We start from the raw sequence: 20,364 nt of genomic DNA on the forward strand, positions 1-20,364 counted from the left end.
CATTAAAATGTGATTGAAGCTTCAGCTCAGAGGCTGACTCAGCTTAGTTTAATTAAAGCTGTCAAACAATTGTGTCACCCTCCAACATGCATAACCAGAAATATATATTCATTTTCACACCCGCACCCATCTCCCTCGGTCTCTCTCCCTCTCATAAATAGAAGCCTGACATTTGCATAATCAATCTTCCTTTATTTATCCAGAAGACATGACTAGCCATTTGGCTTCACTATTCTTCCCATGTCATTTGCCATCCCACTGCTTGATCACTGGGACAGCGGTTGTCAACACATAAAACGTGCCTGTATCATCACAACCGCACAGGAATGGGAGATGGAGAGGGAGAGAGAGAGAGATGGAGAGATGAGGGAGTCAAGAAAATGAGAGAGATGAGTCCACTGATTCTGGTTGTTACTAAGTGGAAGGGTTTCCAGTCATCAGAAAACACGACCTGCGCAGCTGTCATTAGTGAAGACACTAAGCACCAGTCATTTTACCACAAAAAATGAAACTAAGTTCCTTCAAAACTAGAACAAGTAGCTGTTACTACTAAGTCTGCCACCTGTGTATACGTACTGCTCCGCTACATACATATAGAGGCTGGTGAACTAGGTGCATACCTAATGGAGCGACAGGGATCAGTCGAATTCTGTCTGCATGGATTTTGATGTGTAAGATGAAGTCACAACTGATATTGATTGTTATACAGGTCTGATTTTGTCATTCTTCTGTAGCTGGACCCCCTCTGGTCTTGCTGAAATTAGACTTTCTACGCCTCATGGTAACCAAGCCGTGCTCTCAGTTTGATATCTTTCTGCTGAAGCGTTACACATGAATATCATTTAAATATGTGCTGTTAATTTGATTTTGTTTTGGACGACAGCACATGGATATTGAGTTGGCAGGAGTGTTTTGGGATATTAATTAATAAAAACAAAAATCTGAATGCCAAGTACAGAATCACATATTTTTACCCTTAAGAAAGATTGGATGGTAATGAAAGACGAGCCCTCAGGTCGGTAATGTCTGCAGCACAAAGCAAAGCTAGTTTGTTTGTTTTTTGAATGCTGTCTGCTCTCATAACATTACCACCTTTTACAGTCAGCTCATTTAAATCACACGTTGGCACTGTCCATGCATCTCGTAGCACAGTATTCCACGATGACACATTCGAAACTCGAGCACATACAGCACATTACAGGATAGATTCTAATTACCACAGAGCAGTCATCAGCCCTGCAGTGTTTAATTACTTTCCTTTAAGTCTGTATGATTTAATGACCATATCATTTTTGGTGTATTGACATGAAAAACATTGATCATTGTTCATCTGATCTGATCCGAAGAAAAAAATAGACTGATCCTGTAGCAGTGCAGAAAATGGTTTTGTCCAATAAGTAACTGTGATATTCCAGGTTGATTTAAAGCAGTAGCAAGCTTTGTTGAATGGTGCTTTATGTACAGATCCTTGTAGGAGTATCTCATTGTATATTAATAATGCTACTTTGTATAATCATTTAACTATTATAATCAGTTATGGTATAATGTATCATTTTTAAAATGAATGAATGTCCCTATGACACTTCATACTCCATGTTCCATTTTATCCAGCCAGGTACGCAGTCATCTATAACTACTCCTCTCTACATTTGCACTTAAAATACTTTAAAAAAAATTAAAACCACCAAATTACTTTTAAATTAGAGTTTCTCCTTCAAACCTGGATCTATTTGTTCAAAATGAAAAAAAAGTTTAAATAGGATACAAGGGATAAAAACACCATCTGGCTTAAATCTAGTTACATGTGTCTCTCTGGATTTGAAAGTCAGCCTGAAACAGGACATCCAGCCAGCTGTTACTCCAACAACACTATGGCATCTGACTGGAGAGTGGTTGTGTAGTGACCGGCTGAAATTAACTTCAATGCCACCCCCACCACCCAGATCAGCAGCAGTCCATCATTCTGTGGGGTTAGAAGTAGAACACACAGTGTGGTGCTGTTTTTATCCACTTGAACTTTTAATTTCTGACCCGCAACACAGAGCAGGAATGACTCACTCACCCCACTCTGACAGCAGAAGCACACCAACAGTAAACTGGATTCTTCTCCATTAAGAGAGGACAGCAACAACATGGTGCTGAAATGTAACTCCTGGATTACAGCTGGAGGACTCATGGAAAGTCTCATTCCTATCTTGCCACCCTAAGAGGACATGCATTTAACAAGTGGAACTTTTATGTAATTTGGATGTTATATCTCTCTTTTTGGCATTTTGTTGTTAGCCATAGTAGGGGTATGAAGCTATGGATGGCAAAGTTGGTCTGTCGGTTGTTCGTTCCATCAACCACTTTGGTCCAGACTGAAATATGTGAACCCCCCACAGGATTATTGCTTATCATTTTGGTGATCGGACATCTCCTCTAGCGCCATCATCAGTTCAAAATTGTTATTGGTCCAATACTTTGGTTTTTGACCAAGTACTTGCAAAACTAATGACATTCCCATCAGCCTCTGCCATAGTTCATGTTTAGTGCTAATTAGCAAATGTTAACATGCTAACACGGTTAACATTTAACACAAAGCACCACTGTGCCTCAGTACAGCACTGGGCTGCTGGCATGGCTGTAGACTATTATGGTGTTTTTCCATTACATGGTACCTGCTCGACTCGCCTCGACTCTCCTCGCCTTTTTTGGTTTTCCATTATGAAAAAAAGTCCCTGGTACCTGCCAACAGATACTATTTTTAGTATCACCTCCGTCGAGGTTCCAAGCGAGCTAAGGCGATACCAAAAGGTGACGTGAAAATTTGAATTTGTCTTCTGGCTGTGGCAACAACAACACACCTTCGGCGTTCTGTGTGTGGGTCGCAGTTTCCTGCGGTGGCGCTATGACGACCAGCCGCGCTCGCCTCATGCATGAGGCGGTACTAAATCTGCAATGGAAAAAGGAGGACGGGGCACCGTGGTCGAGTCAAGTTCAGACTAGCCGAGCCGAGTAGAGCTGCTACTAGCAGTGGGTAAGCGCCATTAGTCTTATTATTTTCAGAGAGCTGATGGGAGAAGCAGAAAAGAAACAGGAAGTCTTTGGAGAACCTAACAATGTCTAACTACATAACCCAGAGGGCTATTGGTTTAGCTGTCCACACACATGTACACGCACACGCACACACACACACACACACACACACACACACACACACACACACACACACACACACACACACACACAAAAACACACAGTCCATGACTTTAAATGCAGTATTCATTCTACTATTCAACTATTCGTTTCCATAATTCCCAAGAGTTTGTGTGGCAGGATTAAGAGTGCAGCAGGGAGTTACTTAGCTGCAGAGAACTACAAAATTATGCAGTGAGGAATATGGAAAGGCACTAAGAGCTACAACGAACAGATCTGCCACATCTCTCTCTCTCTCTCTCTCTCTCTCTCTCTCTCTCTCTCCTCCCAGGAGCATCACATGAGCTGCAGAAGCAGACACCTCCTGAATTATTGAAGCAGATAAGACATCTCTCAAACCCACACACACTTACACACAAACAGTAACTGTATCCCTGCCCTCAGGGGGAAAATTAGATAATGACCTATTCAATCTGACATGGTTTTAGAGACCATAAACCTCAGAGTGAGAGAGAGAGGGAGGGGGAGGAGAGATGCTAACACTGATCAAAAGGAGGGCTATGTAGGTTTGAAAAAAAAAAAAAAACAGGCTGCCCGTGATTTATTTCACACTGTGACACTCAGGGTTGGGAAGGCTACTTTTAAATGTGATCTGTGCAAGCACCACTAGACAACTCATGTCAAATCACCTACATCCAAAATTACCCTATTTGAGCTCGGATTTCTTTCCTCAAAAAGAGGACATAGAACATCCTATTTACAGAGTTCATCTCCCTTGCTGTGTAAAACTATGCATTTTGTTTAAAGGTGTCTATTGGGTTATATTCCAGGGCCGTCTTGCAAGGCAAAAACCCAGGACTCACACTCTCAACACAACAATACTATCACTGTGCCAGCAGGGACTTCCTATTTGGCAGAGTAACAAGCGGACAAATAGGGCTGCTATGGCTCATCTCCATTCATAGATTCAACTTATAAAATGAATTACAAGACAAATCAAACACTGGCATATGGAGAGGCATAGAGAGAGCCAAACCCTGAGGAAGAAACATCTGATCACTACCAGTGCACAGTGGGGGTGACAGCTTTATTAATTCCAATGGTAACAGAAACACTCACACAAAGACATACAAAACTATTCTGACTTATAGAGTATACATCTATATTTTCACCCTGACACAAAGACGTGACGATCAAAACAAGCTATGCATGTTTAATGCATGAAACGATACATGATTCTGTTCTTAGGTTCATCCGCAGGTTTTCACACACACACACACACACACACACACACACACACACACACACACACACACACACACACACACACACACACACACACACACACACACACACACACACACACACAGACAGATATCCTCCCCTTCCATCAAAACCAGCTGCTACAGACGTAAATTGAAACCCTACAATATTACAGACATATGTTGACAGAAAGCTGTCTGTCTGTCATTAGAACAATGTGGGTTTTTTTTAATGACTGCAGACATCCATGTCAATGAAATATAGTGGAATATAGTAAAGACAGCTTGAAGCTACATTAATCACTGCTGCATGCAGGGTAATGGCACATTAACACTTGAAATTCAAATTAGAGTGAATGTGTTTTAGTGCTGAAATCGTGAAATGATTAGTCAAACAATCAATCAGATGATTGACAGAAAATGAGTGAACAATAATTTTGGTCATTTTATTAATTGAATAGTTCTCATCAACTTTCACTGGTTCTACATTCTCAAATGTCAGGATATTTGGATTTTTTCAGTTGGACATCAATGGAAACTGAATATCTTTAGTATGTGTCAACTTGGGCACTCTTTCACTATTTCTGACATTTTGTATACTATATAATAATATTTTTTAATTTTTAAAAAGTCAACCTATTAATCAATGATCATTAGTTGTATTATAGTTATGCTGAATATAGTGTGCATTGATTAGATCCTTAACAAAATATCCCAATAGATGAACAAAGCATTCTGGGGAGCGATATGGATGAAGTCCTATGTAATGCTGGAAATTAGCATGTTAGCCTGCTAACATTTGTTAATAAGCACTAAACACAAAGCACAGCTGATGCTGATGGGAACGGCATTGGTATTGCAGGTATTTGGTCATAAACCAAAGTTTTGAACAAAATAAAATGTTGACCTGATGAAGGCGCCATATGAAAAATGTGATATATGTAGCCTCTTTCTGCAGCTCAAAATTGTATTTAAAGCTATTACAATTTATCCTGAGAGGGACATGGATGTCTGTAGAAATCCATTCCTTTGTTTTACCAACAACAACAAAATGTCAACCTATTGGTTGTGCAAGAGGAGAAGTCAGAATCATCCGCTTTAAACCATAAATGCCTGTACAAAAGTTCAAGACAATCCATTCAATAGTTAAAGTGGTCTGACCATCCCTATAGTGAATTCACGCCACTACCATGGCTAAAAGGCCAATATTGCTATAAAGCATTACTCTTCAGAGATATACTAATCAGAGAATTTTTGATCTCTGATAGAAGACAAATGTATATAATCTCATGGTCATATCACCTACCTAGGGTTTGTATTTTAGGGTATTTTCCAATGGTCTGAGGGTGTTTGTTCTCTATCTTGGTAAATCTTTAGACATAAGCAGCAAATCAGACAAACGCTCTTTAAAAGAATCAACAGCTTAGCAGGAGCGCTTCATATCATCGCCAAATATATGGACAGAAAGACAATCCCCACAAAGAGAGAGAAGGGAGTTAAGAGGGGCTGCCATGACAAAGCTGACTGAAGTATACACACACACACACACACACACACACACACACTTTATCGATGACAGAGTCCACATTCCTCCCATCCTTCAATCCTCCGTCCGTCCATCTGTTCTGCCCACAGTGTTGATGGGCTTCACATGAATGCTCCTCCTCTTCCTCTCTTCTCCTACCATATCTCTGTTTTTCCCATACGCTCTTTCTTATCGTCAGCCAAAATTACACTGGCAATCCTTTAGCTCCCCTGCTGAGTCTGTCTCTCTCTCTGTTCTACCCTCCAACACACACACACACACACACTATTTATCCTGGTCACAGGGGACAGTGACCTTTTGTCTAGCCTGTGACCTAATTGTCCTCCAATGTATTTGTGTGCCTGTGCCTGCATATGTGTGTTTGTGTGTGTATTCCTGCCTCTTCACACTCATATTGATTATATCAAGGCTCCAATCACGGTTACCAGACCCTGTAAATTTACTGATCGATCTTTCCAAGAGCCTAAGGGTGGATGGGAAGCTGTGTGTGTGTGTTTGGGTGAGCGTTGGTACACATGCAGAGACAGCAGTTGGAGAGAGATGTGAACATTTTCCACGAGTCAGTTTAAAAGGGGTACGACATGACACAGAAGAATCTCCGTCAGTGCAGAGATAAGAATCAGCCTTGTCTCATTTGAAATCACTAACTCGGAGGGAGGCGTGTGCATGCGGAAGGAAAGCATGGAAAAGGAAATAAGGATGAAAGGAGTAGAAAGTGTGAGAGTGAGAAGGTTTATTTTTAAGGGCGCTGTTTCATCAAGAATTAGTCATGAATAAAACGAGAGAGGGAAGAGCCAGGAGGAGAGTGTGGAGGTGATAACGGTATAAGGAGAAGGTAGGCTTAGGAGAAGAAAGTGAAATGGAGGACAGAGCAAAGGAGAGATAAGAAAGAATGACAGGTGCTCATCCAAGTCTTCACGTAATTGAAGGGAATACTTTATGTCTCCAGGGTGTGTCTGCGTGTGCGTGTACATGTGCGTGTGTGTTTGAGAGAAAAGTTGAAGGTGACTCCAGGGTTCGTCACGCCTAAGTTGCTTCTCTAAACCGCATCCCGCCCTTCTCCCTCAGCTGCCCAACCAGCCAATCAGGACACACACAAACATAATGCGTAACAGAAGACGACCAGTTCATCTGGATGCAGTGGGAAGCTCCCAGGTGTGAATGTGTCGGAGTGGGGCTGAAAAAAGAACGTGCAAGCTCAGCAAAACCCTCTCCTCCATAAATGGAAAAGGGGAAAACATGTAATACAAGCTCCCGCACCGCCCAGCTTTGAAAAGGAAAATAATAGTGTCACTGAGGCTGCCTCTACTGCAGAAAAACACTTAACTCAAAAATTGCTGTACACATACATGCACACACACATGCACACACAGTCCTATTGTTTTGATAAAGAGAGACAGCAGGAGTCGGTGACTGGCAGTCCCGGAGAGACTGTCGTCTTGGAAAATGAATACTAATCATAAAAGATGAAAAGATTTAATTGTCACCATGAGGCTGAGCTGAGAAAGGCCACACACAGACATAGTCACAGTGCAAACATACTTAGTACATGGAGGTTTGCGGCTCGCCAAGATTCTCACCTTGCCACCAGGTCCACCAGCAAATATATAGACAGTCTGGAGATGCCATGTATTTACACAAATGTATGAGGAAAAATGAAACACACATCCGATGTGGCTCGCAAAAAAGATTTACTGCATTTCTGTAAACGTGACAGCATGCAAGCAGGAAGGAAGACAGGTTTTGCTTAGGAAACAAGAAAAAAAGTAAGGGAAGGAGGATAGTAAAAACAAACAACAGGCTCAGAAGAGTGAAAACAACTTTTCCTCCTCTTGAGGATAAAAGTAGGTCTGCCTGAATGGCAATGACAGCTTTTCTGTCACTGTTTGCAGAGAGAGATTTGGATAAGAGATACAGGAGAGGAGAGGAGAGGAGAGGAGAGGAGAGGAGAGGAGAGGAGAGGAGAGGAGAGGAGAGGAGAGGAGAGGAGAGGAGAGGAGATACAAGACAACCCAAGACAAATAAAAGCTGGGTATTTTTGGCAAAATTGGAGTCAAATCAGTCAATCTGATGAAAGAATGAGTAAACCTTTCTGTGATTTTGGTACAACAGATACTGTACATTATGGTCTGTACCAAAACAAGTATCTAGGTCATTGTCTACATACCCACTTGCCTGAGAGCTCAGATATTTGATTCCAGTCAGGACATCAGCAGGTCCTGATGATCAGTTCTCTACACACACACACATAAATTCACTAATAATATAGGCCAGAATAGCAGAACTGGCTTGAACCAGCCAGCTCAGCAACATACAGACCATGGTATTATGTGCAGTATTAGCTGATAGGCTTCACTGCTGTATAAAAAGCAATTACACCAGGAGCTTTTTTAAATGCTGGTCTCCAATCTTTCAATAACCTCTACAATAGTTTAGTTCCAAATTATCAGTATTTCCTCCTTTCACTGCGGAGACCACAGAAGATTGAGGTCAGCGGTTTTAACACGCAAGGTGAACGAGGTGAAGTAATTAGGAAAATCATTTAGAAATAGTGAAGGACTATAATTAGCAGCTCAAATTGTGTCTATTGCCGTGAAAACACTTCACGAAAAGCATCCTCAGGTTCACTCAACTTACAAATGTATGGATTGTAAATCTGCCTGAGCCAACACTGCATTACCCGACAGTGTGGAAATCACTGTAGTTACACATTCATGAGCCACAGCCTTAACCCTACATGCTGTTGTTACCAGATTTATACTGGTTAATAAGACCTTTTGTTTTACTGCTGCTGCTACTACCAATGTTCCAGCAACAGGACCCCCAATATTCAATTTAGTCCTGAGCAGAACACTCTGATGTAGCCGACAACACGAGGCAGCGGCAGGCTCACGACAGAGTTGACCCTGCTTGAAACAGAAACTCAGTCGAACTCAGAACTGCATACAAATGTGTGTATATTCACTGCTGCTATACTTGATTTGCATAAAAAGCTCATGCAAATTAAAGTGCTGATTGTAACCTAAAGAAAAATGAAAATATTGTTGGCATAGATTAAAACGAGCGATTTGGCAAAAGAGCAACAAAGATGGTTGAAAAAATGTAAGATTAGTAAGATTAATATTTATTTGGTCAAAAGCATTTAGATCCTCTAACAAGTTGAGCAAGCTCCACACCATGTTTATAGGATACTTGAACCAAAGCCACTGCACTAGAAAAATAAAATAACACTTTTGAACAAGACAACTCAACTAATCAGACAGTTACACAATGGTGGCATGTGTGTAGTCTAGCTCAGCCAGCAAGCCTGTCCACAAACTTCAGTCTGAAGCCAACACACTGTCAAACATTCCACAAATGAGTCCTTTTGTTGGATGAATCAAGTATAAACACAAGTAACAAAGACGTTGGCTTTGTTATGATTGAAAAACTTTTTTTTTTTTAACTGACAATATGTGATGGTAATGAGGGACATTTGTTTTTATTTCTAAAGCATATCTATCCTCAATAGATGTGGACTAGACTGAAACTGTCTATGTCTGCATTACGCATATCTTCCAACAGCCCCGCTGTTCAGAATGAGCATAGGCAAAAGAAAAAATCAAATTCTATTTTCCGTATGTTTTCAAGATAAGCCCCATGAACTTTGACTGTTTTACTATTGCACCAGCTCCCCTGCCAACAAATGGACGTTCATACATTATGCAGGAGGGAGCAAGTGGCTCATCAGGGATGCAGAGTGAAACATGGCAGGCAGGGGAGAACAGCAGAGAGGAGGAGTCATGGGTGAGGGCAGAGTGAGAGGGAGGGGGATACAGAGAGGGTTATGGTTGAGGAAGCACAGGGTCATTCACAGCTCCAGAGACAGTGGAAGAAAATGAGTGAAAGAGAGATGCGTGGAAGAAAAATGGGGAGTTCATGACTGGATGAGAATTAAGAGGAAGGGGGGTGAGATTGACTGACAGAGAGACATGAAGGATTGTGAGCAGATACTGTCCTTCACATGTTCAGGGTGTAAAGGATAATAAATGATTAAAATCTGGTGGCCAATTATGACATCAAATCAACATAGTTCCATAATGGGGCTCATTTGAGACTTGATAAAAAAAAAAAGGATAAAGAACTGGCAGTTTTTTTCCATACATATATACCTATGTATTTTTTACCAACATTTCCATAAATATTGCCCTGAAAGACATAAGACACAATGATGTACTACTGGTAGGCCTGCACAATAAATCGTTATAAAATCATGATCTTGACTCACTCCTGTTCACAATTTAATTTTTAAATGTTTAATGTTAAATGTTAGTTGTTTTTTTTGTTTTTTTTTCTCCTTCAATTAATTTATTGAAAGCATTTGACATTGACATTAACATGTTTTACTTAGACATGTTCAAGGAGTTCAGATAGAGCCTGTATCAGGGCCATATTTAGCTCAATGTGTTATATGTCACTATTTTTGGTAGCCTACTGTACTTAAATGGCCACTATGTACTTTATTTTCTTTATTCATTGAAGCCTCTATGTTTACAGGCTTGTGGTGATGCACAATGTGCTATAAGTGCCCAAAAAAATTATGTTTGGTACTGCCACTTACCCTTTGTGAGAAAAAAATCGTGGCAGAGAATCGTGATATCAATTCTAAGCTAAAAAAATCGTGATTCATATTTTTCCCGAATCGTGCAGGCCTAACTACTGGCAAGGTAAATATGCTAGCTCACTACTGTATTCTGTGTCATTTCAATTCATATTCTTTGTCAATTTGGATCATTGCATCAGTCACATCAGTGTGTGATTTTGATCCTAAATTTTCTGAATTTATAAGCAGCCTGCTTTTAGTCGTCTCTAAATAAGCTGTCACGGACGTGTCACACAGTACGGTTTAAGACCATGACTGACAAGTCATTTCACCACAAATTTCTCACAATTGTCAACTCTCATCTGGGAAAAATCACACAATGTAAAAAGGGACTTTGAACACATCATGATCACATATTCAGATAATCAAATTTATGGTGGTTGATGGTTATTTTTTTAGGTTAAAATTTACTCATACAGAACCACATTTTCCTAATCTAAGGCCTTGCTGTCTGTCATATGAAAGGGGGTTGGTACCAGATAGGGGAGGAGAGAAATGAGCAAAGACAGAATGGAGGAGGAAAGAACACACTGTGGGACAAAAGACAGCCAATGTTGCAGGAGACAAATTGCGACCAGCATGTTTCCCTATGTGATAGGGCACACAATACACACAGACACACACATAAACACAACAGCAGGTTGGTAGCATTGCTTGAAATATTAAACATAAATGTCACAGCCTTTCCCTCTATCCATTTGCTCCTCTTCTCCCCTCCTTTCCCTCCCTCCTCTCTGCTCCTGCCTTCCACTGACAGGTTCCTGTTAATGAGTTTCACTTGCACAGGAGACCACAGAGCGAAATAAAAAGTGGGCAGCGCACACACACACACACACACACACGCACGCACGCACGCACGCACACACACACACGCACGCACGCACGCACGCACGCACGCACGCACGCACGCACACACACACACACACATGCACGCACACACACATACACACACTAGAGGTAGTAGAGTCCTGACTGAGTGTATACAGACATGACTAATACTGGCTCTCACATCGCCAAATCGGAACTGTATGGAGAAGGCCAGCTCTAATAAGGCCAAAGTTAACCCACTGTCAACTGAAATCTTTAGAGAACATGGAGTATTGTATCAAAATGGAAACAGTGGTTACACTACTGTCTCCAGTAGCCTGATGATGGACTGGTTAGACTGAAGATTATGTTAGTTTAGCATTGTGGTCATTCTCCAGCTGAGGCCAGAGACAGAGCTTAGAGTAAGACGGTAGAAGTCAACATATTGTGAGAACACATACTTGTCCAAAGTCTATCCCAATACCAAGAGTAACTGAAGTCATTATGTTAAGGTTAAGGTTAAGGGTCACTTTATTATCCCCGAGGGGCAATTTGCATTACAGCCAGCAGTAACAAATAACAAATACCAAACAGCAACAAAGAAACACAACAACAGTATAACATAATTAAAATTTGGATTCACAGGATACTATTAACAATGGGGATAACAGCAGGGATGAATGATCTTTTAAATTTCTTCGTCCTGCATCGCGGCAGACTATATCTACGCCCGGAGGGTAGCAACATAAATTCACCCCACAAGGGATGACTCGAATCAGCCAGGATGGCTCTCGCCTTTTTCAAAGATCTGGCCTTATATAGGTCATGAAGGCCATCCAACGGTGTGCCCGCAATTTTGCTGCACACCTTCACTTATGTCCATGACATGATGTATTCAGTTCAAATACAACCAACCACTTTAGTTTCCCCTTAAGTAGCTGTAAGCTTGTTAAAATCACACCGTCTGGCAGCGTCACACATATTCTCTTCCAGCTCTTCACTGAAGCTGTATAATGTTTACACCGAGTAAAATATTCCAACCCAAGACTGCATGTGTTTTTATGGCTGCATCATTTCATCGAATGGAAATACTCTAGATGACTAGTGCAACGTTTTATACACATTTCCCCCAAAATTCAGCTTGATGTATCTGGTATATTTGGGATTGAACAATGTGGCTGCACAGCAACTGGCTGAATACACGCTTTTCTTATTTCACAATAATTAAGCCTACATGTTGGTGTCACTGCAGAGAATCCTACTTAGACTTTCAGCATCTTTGTATGAAGCACCTGCTGTATTCGCTAAGTTGTTCTTAATTCAAAGCTTCAGGCCATTTTTTTAGAGCATTTCATTGGCATTTTAACCATAGCAGTCAAGGTTTCAAACCTTGACCAAATCTCAGACAATCATGGTGGTTTAGCCAAGAGTGAGACATAAATGCTTACGCATCAATATGCATCTGTATCGACTCATTGAGTCAGCTGGCCCACAGTCAACTGAAGAGCTAACATGGCCACTTCTCAGTAAACGATATCATCCAGCTTAGGCCTGATATCCCTAAAGACTTGAGCCTCAGTGATTCACCATAATGGATTTACATCTGAACTACACACAGACAACTACACATATGCACTAACTCCTGTGTAGGCAATATACTTTATATATGTATAAAATATAATACAAAACCTAAACCATTACTGCACACGTTGTTCTTTACTGTATGTTATGAAATGCAACTGGACCTTCAGCTGTAAGTCACAAACTCACTTCTTGTGATTCTGACTGATATAGATGATCAATTATCAAAAGTTATAAAAGCCCACAACAACATCAACATTGGCAAATAAAAACAATTTGGTTGGGGAAATAATTCAGTCAGTCAAATCATAAGCTATATATAAAGTTATTTTTTTCTTTCATCATATGCAAAAGTCTGATGTTCTCTGTCTATGAGTCTGCTTTCAACCAGGATTCGAACCTGCTGAGTTTCTAAAAGGTGGATTATGCCTGCTGGCGAGTGCTTAAGTGCTCACAGGGTGTATCAAGGGCGTAGCGCACGCGCGCGCGCACGCACACGCACGCACGCACACACACACACACACACACACACACTGTAGCTAATTATGATGCCCCTTTCAGCTAGATGTTGTGTTTCTCAGGTAAACTCACATCTCTGAATCTGTTCCAGGATCTGTCCTTAAACTGAGCCACGGTGCTCAGCCATTTGTCGTTATTGATACCGGAGACCGCTGTTTCTCTGCTCAGCAAGAGAGCCACGACAGGTAGCAGAAAGAAGAACATCTTCTAAAGGGAAAGACAGACACAGAGAGAGAGAGAGAGAGAGAGAGAGAGAGAGAGAGAGAGAGAGAGAGAGAAAGGGAGAGATTGAGAAACATAGGGGCATAAGATGGATAGAGCCATTCAGAGTGAGAAAACAGAAACACAGGAGCCTGCAGCAAAGTGTTAGATAGCAGAATGAAGTAATATAGAACACTTTACAGAACACACAACTCTCATGTTGTGACGCATAATGGCTCAGAATGTCAAAACAGAATGTAACAAGCAGCTAAACGAACCACAGTTTCTGACTGTGGAGTGCTCATTTGATCAAACTGCTGATCCTTCTTCTAATCGGATAATAAACATTGGAGAGCTGTCACCGCGGCAGATGGGGCGCACCGCGAAACCATTAGCACGCGAGCTTCCCCTCCGCCAATTTCAAAAAGCAATTAGCGGCGTTCAACACTACTGCCGCCCCCACGGAGCTTTGTCTCGGCTCTCATCTGCTTTCTCCTCCGTCCAGCGGCAGCAGCACCATGAAAGTCGACAACTACTCACTTTCATTCCAAGTTTATATTTCTTTGTTTAAAAGCCCACCGACGGCCATCATCGGTGCTTTACCTACCTGGGATAGAGTTCGCTTGTTTCCAATTTATCTGATTCCAAGGGAAAAATAAAGTCCACGGCCCCGGGCACTCCGGTGGCACCTGACTGCTCCTAGGATAGACTGCAAAAAGAGGAGCTGCGAGGACTAGAGGACCGGCAGCTTTCTCCTCCTCCTCGGTCACCAGACACCGCCTCTCTCTCTCTCTCTCTCTCTCTCTCTCTCTCTCTCTCTCTCTCTCTCTCTCTCTCCAATACGCGCTCACCGTGTCATTGATTTTCAGCAGGGGTCTTTAAACACAAATTTCATTTTAGTCACGCGCTTCTGTTGTGGTATTCAAGCTCGTGTCCACTGTAGTAAATACAATTAGGATACATAAACCATAAAATCTGCGCTGTGTTGGTGCTTGAAACGTCTCCAGTTTCAGCTCCCTGAGCGGATACGCTTTTTAGCACTATGGACAGAGGCAGGCCACATAAAACGCTCTTTTTCATAATGAAAACACAATTCATAAATGGGCCACATAACTAGGGCGTTCATTTTGGTGGGGAATAAAACGATATACGTTGAAATATTTTATATGTAACTCTCTGCTGTGCGGCTGTTTTCCTCGCGTCTGGGTTTTCTTGCTTTAACACTTCGTGTTTCTCTTTTTTTTTTTTTTTTTTTTCTCTCTCTCTCTCTCTCTCTCGCTGTTCACTAAAGCTTTGGCGCTAGTGTTCGTGTCTGTGGACTGTCTAGTGGCATCACTCTCCTTTATGTGTGGTTCAGTTCAAGCCTGTTTTATTGACTTGTTTTGGCACAGAGAGAGCCAGGAGTTTGGTACAGCTCCTTATCTCCCTCTTTCACATAAAATCCCATGCTAACTTTTCTGGCTGACACCACAACTCTGTTTTGTATTGCTTGCACTTTTGGAAAGTATTACCAGTATTAATTTAGTCGAGAACAGTAGTCAGAAGAAAGTCGTTTCCTTTTGCAATTCTGGATTGATCTTGTCCTGCAAGGTTGTTAAAGTCACTGCCCTTGCAAGGCAGGTTTGGTTTTATATTTATATGCCTGGATTTGATTTATTTTAATGAGTCTGGATTGTTCCGTCACCCAAAGTTGAGTGTTGTTTGAACGCTGAACTTTTTTCCTCCAGGGAAACTAAACCTTATAGATTTTTCTTTTTCTTTACCGTTCTTGGTCCAGAAACAGAGCTCATTAAAAATGAAACAGGTTAAAGAAGTAATACGCACTAATATAAAATTGTGTTTGCTGCAGTGCAAAATTGTGAGGTCCAGTCAAGTGACCTCCTAAACCTTTATTTATGAAATACTGTATATGTATTCCCATTATGTAAAGTTTTAAGCAATAATTGTGTGGAGAATGCTCATCACATCAACGAGCCTTGCTGTGTTTTGGAGCCTGGGTGGTCCCTTCAAAATTTACAAAAGCAGAATGGTTCGAGGAGGCCTGTGAGGTTTAATGAAGCCATTAAACACTGCGGGTGGAGGAGCTGTTCATGGTTGCTGAGAGTTTTTAACCCCAGCTGCTAAGTTGAAAAACAACTAAAACAACAGAGACTAAATACATTTTTTTCATTTAACTTTACAAGGATTACAGTTTAGGGTACAAAAACAGTAACTTATGTACATAATATGTAGAGAAGTAGGCCTAGGTATTGGTTAGGACGTAATAGGCCTTGAGGCCTAGGAGCCGTCACACCAAGACAAAGGAAAGCTGCAAAACAATGTATTAATGTTATATTTCAACTGAAATTTTAAAAAGCTGGGGAATATTGGAATTCAAGAAATGTCAATTTTTGTTTTTTTAAGTAAAGTAGCTGACATTGAAGTTCTATATTGAGTTTTGCCTGCGTTTATATCTACATCTAAAAGAGAAGATGTTAGTTAACTCATACTACAATTCTTTCTTTAAAAAAAAAGTATTCAAATGATCCGGACGATAGCTAACTAGATCCATAAGGGAGGTTAGTCATGACATGTGAGTAAAAGCCTGGCAGAAATCATACATTATTAAATTTAAGAGCACATTGTTACTGCCATACATTTTTATGGTTTAAAAACACTTTCAATTTGTGACATCAACATCATAAAGCTATTGGACAGAAGTGAAGGTCTGCATAATTCTGGCTAATAATACTTTCCCTTTTTAAAAAACATCTCTCACTGTGCCATCTTATTCTGTGAAGTACTGTGTGAGTGGCGGAATTGGAAAGTCCAATATGCAGCCTATGAGCTGAATGATTATGAGACACTTGATTTTGACAGTTAGAGGCTCTTACAAGACATTTATATGCAGTATATGTTAATAGTTATGTAGCCTATGTTAAATGGGTACCCTGACATTTACAGTAAATCTAAGTAAAGCTGGGACATTTGGAAATGAGATCGAGCATTTGTCCTTTAGCTCCTGGCAAGTGGCTTATTTACAAATCCCATTTCACATTTTAGCCTTTTAGCTCCAGAGAGACTCTGCAATGTGGACAACACAAATACATTCGCTCCAGGGGCTGGTGAGATGTAACGAGATAGCCTTAAACTTAAGGTTTAAAAATAAAAGGTTTACAGCATAGATGACAACCTCTGCATCTTAAATTTTGTCTTACCTAAAGTTGTGAAAATAGTGATGAAAATGAAACGTATATACTGTACATTGAGAAAGAACTAGATGGTGCAAGACACAGTATGCAGCACAGTGATCTATTCACACACAGTAGTGTAAACTTTAATTGACATCATGGTTGTCTTGATGTTTATCATGTATCATTTTTCACCATTTTTCATTTTCATAGTGTTGTTATAGTAGCTTAGTCACAGACTCACCACTCTCTGAGTTCAAAGGCCCACTTCAGTCAGATATTCCAGTGGGTGGGTGGGGGCGGCTCTGGAGGATAAAGGATAAGAACAGCTGTAGGGGATCCAATTTTGAATAATAAAGATCAAAATATATAAAAGAAAGCAAAGGGGAGCCGTGTCCCAGCAGTACATTTACTGCCGTACGTAAATCCCCCACATGGCGAATGCTGACGGTAAAAGGAAAAGAGGGAGGGAGGCGAGAAGGAAAACAAACGTGATGAAACCAGATCAAGTTCTGATGTTGTGTGCATGTGTGTTTATGCGTGTGGGAGACAAGCGAGAAAGAAACGAGATGGGAAAGTGTGCGGGTGATGTTTGAAAGTGAGCAGTGGGGTGTGATAGACTGTTTCTTAATGAGCTACGAGTCTGTAACTTAACTTGTGCATGAGAACTTCAGTTCCAGTTGAGGGACTCCGGAGAAAAGCTCTGTCAGTCTGCCTGAGTAATGGACCATGATCATAAAGCATATAAGACTCCTAGATGCTATCTGCCTGGGCTGACCCACTGTGCAAGGTGCAAAATGTTGCATTTCCATCACACAACAATTCACATTTCAGCTGGGTGCTCTTGGGGGCATTCGTAAATCCAATCATACATCTGATGTTCCACATAGGATGAAAAGAGAAAACTCATAGAGCATGAAACCCACCAGCAAATGGGATAAAGGGTATAAATGTCTCAGCATCCCGATAGATGTTTTTTTTTTAATCCTAATCAGTTCTTCATCAAGGACTTTAGTGACAGTAAATGGAATATGTTGTTGAATTGCCCAATCTATAAACAGGAGTAATCTAGCATCCAAATAATAATGGGATAACATACAGCATGTAAACACATGAAACACATCTGACTCTTTTAGAAACAACCCACCAATCGGCTTTGATGTTTTCATCTGTCATTCGGGCACTACTGCATTTATATGTCATCTTTTTCAAAGCAAAGAGATGGGTGCCTTTTTTTGTCATTTCCCTTGATATCTGAGTGAAAAGCTGGTTTGTCAAGGTTCGAGAAAGTTCCAAATGATCACAGCATTTATTTGTTGAGCTAAAAAATAAGCAAATAAGCAAATTTCAGCCTAAAAAATGAGAAGAAACTAAATAAAAAAAAGAAAACTATATGAACATGCTCTGAATTGATTAAATGGGAACGCAATCATTCTTATGTCATTCTTATTATCGTATGTCAGCTAGTTTTTCTCTCCACTGAGACATCATTGGAGAATGTGACACCACAACATCCAATTATAGATAAGAGTACAACTTGTTTTAAATGAAATGCAACTAGTGTTAGATGTTGACACAGAGACATTTCAATTCCAGATAACTTAGCTTCGTTTGGCCTCTAACTACAGGAGTATCTTTATTTAGAGTACATGTACTGTATTTCCAGGCAGCTGTGAAGGCCTGAGTTAGATAGTGGAGTCATGAGATTTGTAGTCATTAACTGGCATGCTCGTCACATGAACATGTAGAAGCGTTTTCCGGTGTTTTGAGCATCAGTTGGTGCTTTAAAAATACACATATCAGGATGGTGCAGCAGGGCTGGGCGGTGTAATGCAACAGATAAACGTTGCAGACAGAGGAGCTGTCCAGGGTGCTGAAAGTAGCCACTCACCACAGTGCAACAGAAAAACAATCATCTAACAAATAAGTTACTGACTTTTGGCTAATCGGTCTAATTGTACTTCAAATTAGGAGAAAGAACAGTGGTGCTCTAAAGTGGGAACCACATTTAAAATTCCTCAAACCTCTACCACAGAAACAAACTGTTAATTTTAGTTCAATACACAAAATATAAAGTGTTAATCAGTGAGATTTTTAAATACACAAACTAGGATTGTGCAGCAGGCCTGTAAGGGTTCATGCAGGACTGCAGGCAGAAAATCAGAGAACGACTGACTTGACTGATTTCTGTGATGCCCTAAAGTAGAGGACCACGTTCAGCAACTAATCAAAGATCATTAGGTACATACAGTAAATAACAAACAAGTATCCAGAAAATAACTAAATAGCCTTAAGTTATTGTAGACCTCTGAGGGAATCCAGTAATGGCACACAACATGAAACTGATCTCATGGTAGAACATAGGAAACATAATACAGAATATGGGCTTCCTGGAAAGAGTCTCTGACATTGACAGACGAATAGTGTAAATAAAGAGAAGACACACAGAACTAGAGACAAACCAGAAGAGAGAGAAAATCGAAAGAGAAAGGAGAGTTTAAAGTGAATAGTGAATAAGTAAAGAAAGAGTGGTTCAATGGCAGAGACCCAGAATGCAGAAAAAGCCGTTCAGGGGTTCTAACAACACTGTACTCTGCTGCAAGTGTCGTGTTCAGGGTCTAAAGATATTCCAGAAGAGAAGAGGACACAGAAGAAGAGAAAACCGTTCAGTGTTATAAACTAGCAATGACACCGAGAGGTTATCTTCTTAGAGCAGGCCTCTGTTCGAGAGGACACAGCAGAAAGAGAGATGCCCTGCAATGCAGCACATCACCAACAACTGCTGGGCCTCCCTCCAGGGTAGCAGTGAAGAGGCAACATGCAAGGTCACCAAGGTTTCTTGACTCAGGCAGTTAGGAGAGACATTCTCAGGAGGAGTTTCTCAACGGCAGCCTACCTTGGGCAGGATGTTTGTCAGAGCTATTATCTGCAATGAAGCAGCCCTGTCTTCACCTTGTTCACATACTAACAACTTAGAGAGCTATATCCTCCCATCAAGAAGTTTATTTCTATTAGTTATGTTTTTTTGATTTTACTTCATTAGAAATGTCATGTTCCTACTCCTGAGTGTTTATGCTATTATAACGTGTATGATTTATCTAACTGGTTTGTGCCTCACAGACAATAAAACAATAAAAGGGGGGACTAGAATAAAAGAAGATGAAGAAATGTGCAAAACAGAGCTAAGTCTGGGCTTGGATAAAGGACATTTTCATATTTTGCCTGTTTCCGTGTCTTAAGTGAACTGCTGTGTGCTTTTTTTTAATGGTGTGAATATAGTTTGGATCAGCCAAAGGGTTGTGTCATATGAGACACTTGTATGAACTCATTACATTACATTACATTATATTACATGTCATTTAGCTGACGTTTTTATCCAAAGCGACTTCCAATTAAGTGCTTTCAACCCTGAAGGTGCAAACTCCTGACAACAAGTAGTAAGTGCAAGTACTTAGCTTTAAATAAGCAAATCTACAAAGAGCCATATGAAAGTGCAGC

At 40.7% G+C, this 20,364-nt stretch overlaps 1 protein-coding gene across 4 annotated transcripts in view; it reads right to left on the reverse strand.

Annotated features, from left to right (window-relative positions):
* spock1 (SPARC (osteonectin), cwcv and kazal like domains proteoglycan 1) overlaps nucleotides 1-14,457 on the reverse strand; it is a 100,409-nt gene extending 85,952 nt beyond the window's left edge. For 2 of the 4 annotated variants that reach the window (XM_039812995.1, XM_039812993.1), the window contains exons 1-2: nucleotides 14,304-14,454; nucleotides 13,568-13,702 (exon numbers count right to left, since the gene is read on the reverse strand). In XM_039812995.1, the coding sequence (XP_039668929.1) occupies nucleotides 13,568-13,699 (132 nt within the window). In that variant the 5' untranslated portion in view covers nucleotides 13,700-13,702; nucleotides 14,304-14,454. Of the gene's footprint in view, nucleotides 1-13,567; nucleotides 13,703-14,303 lie in introns of all 4 variants that reach the window. The other 2 variants (XM_039812994.1, XM_039812996.1) reach the window with 2 other exon arrangements.
* Between the last annotated feature and the right edge of the window lie 5,907 nt (nucleotides 14,458-20,364).

The sequence above is a fragment of the Perca fluviatilis genome, chromosome 10 (assembly GCF_010015445.1).
Source record: "Perca fluviatilis chromosome 10, GENO_Pfluv_1.0, whole genome shotgun sequence".
Taxonomy (NCBI): domain Eukaryota; kingdom Metazoa; phylum Chordata; class Actinopteri; order Perciformes; family Percidae; genus Perca; species Perca fluviatilis.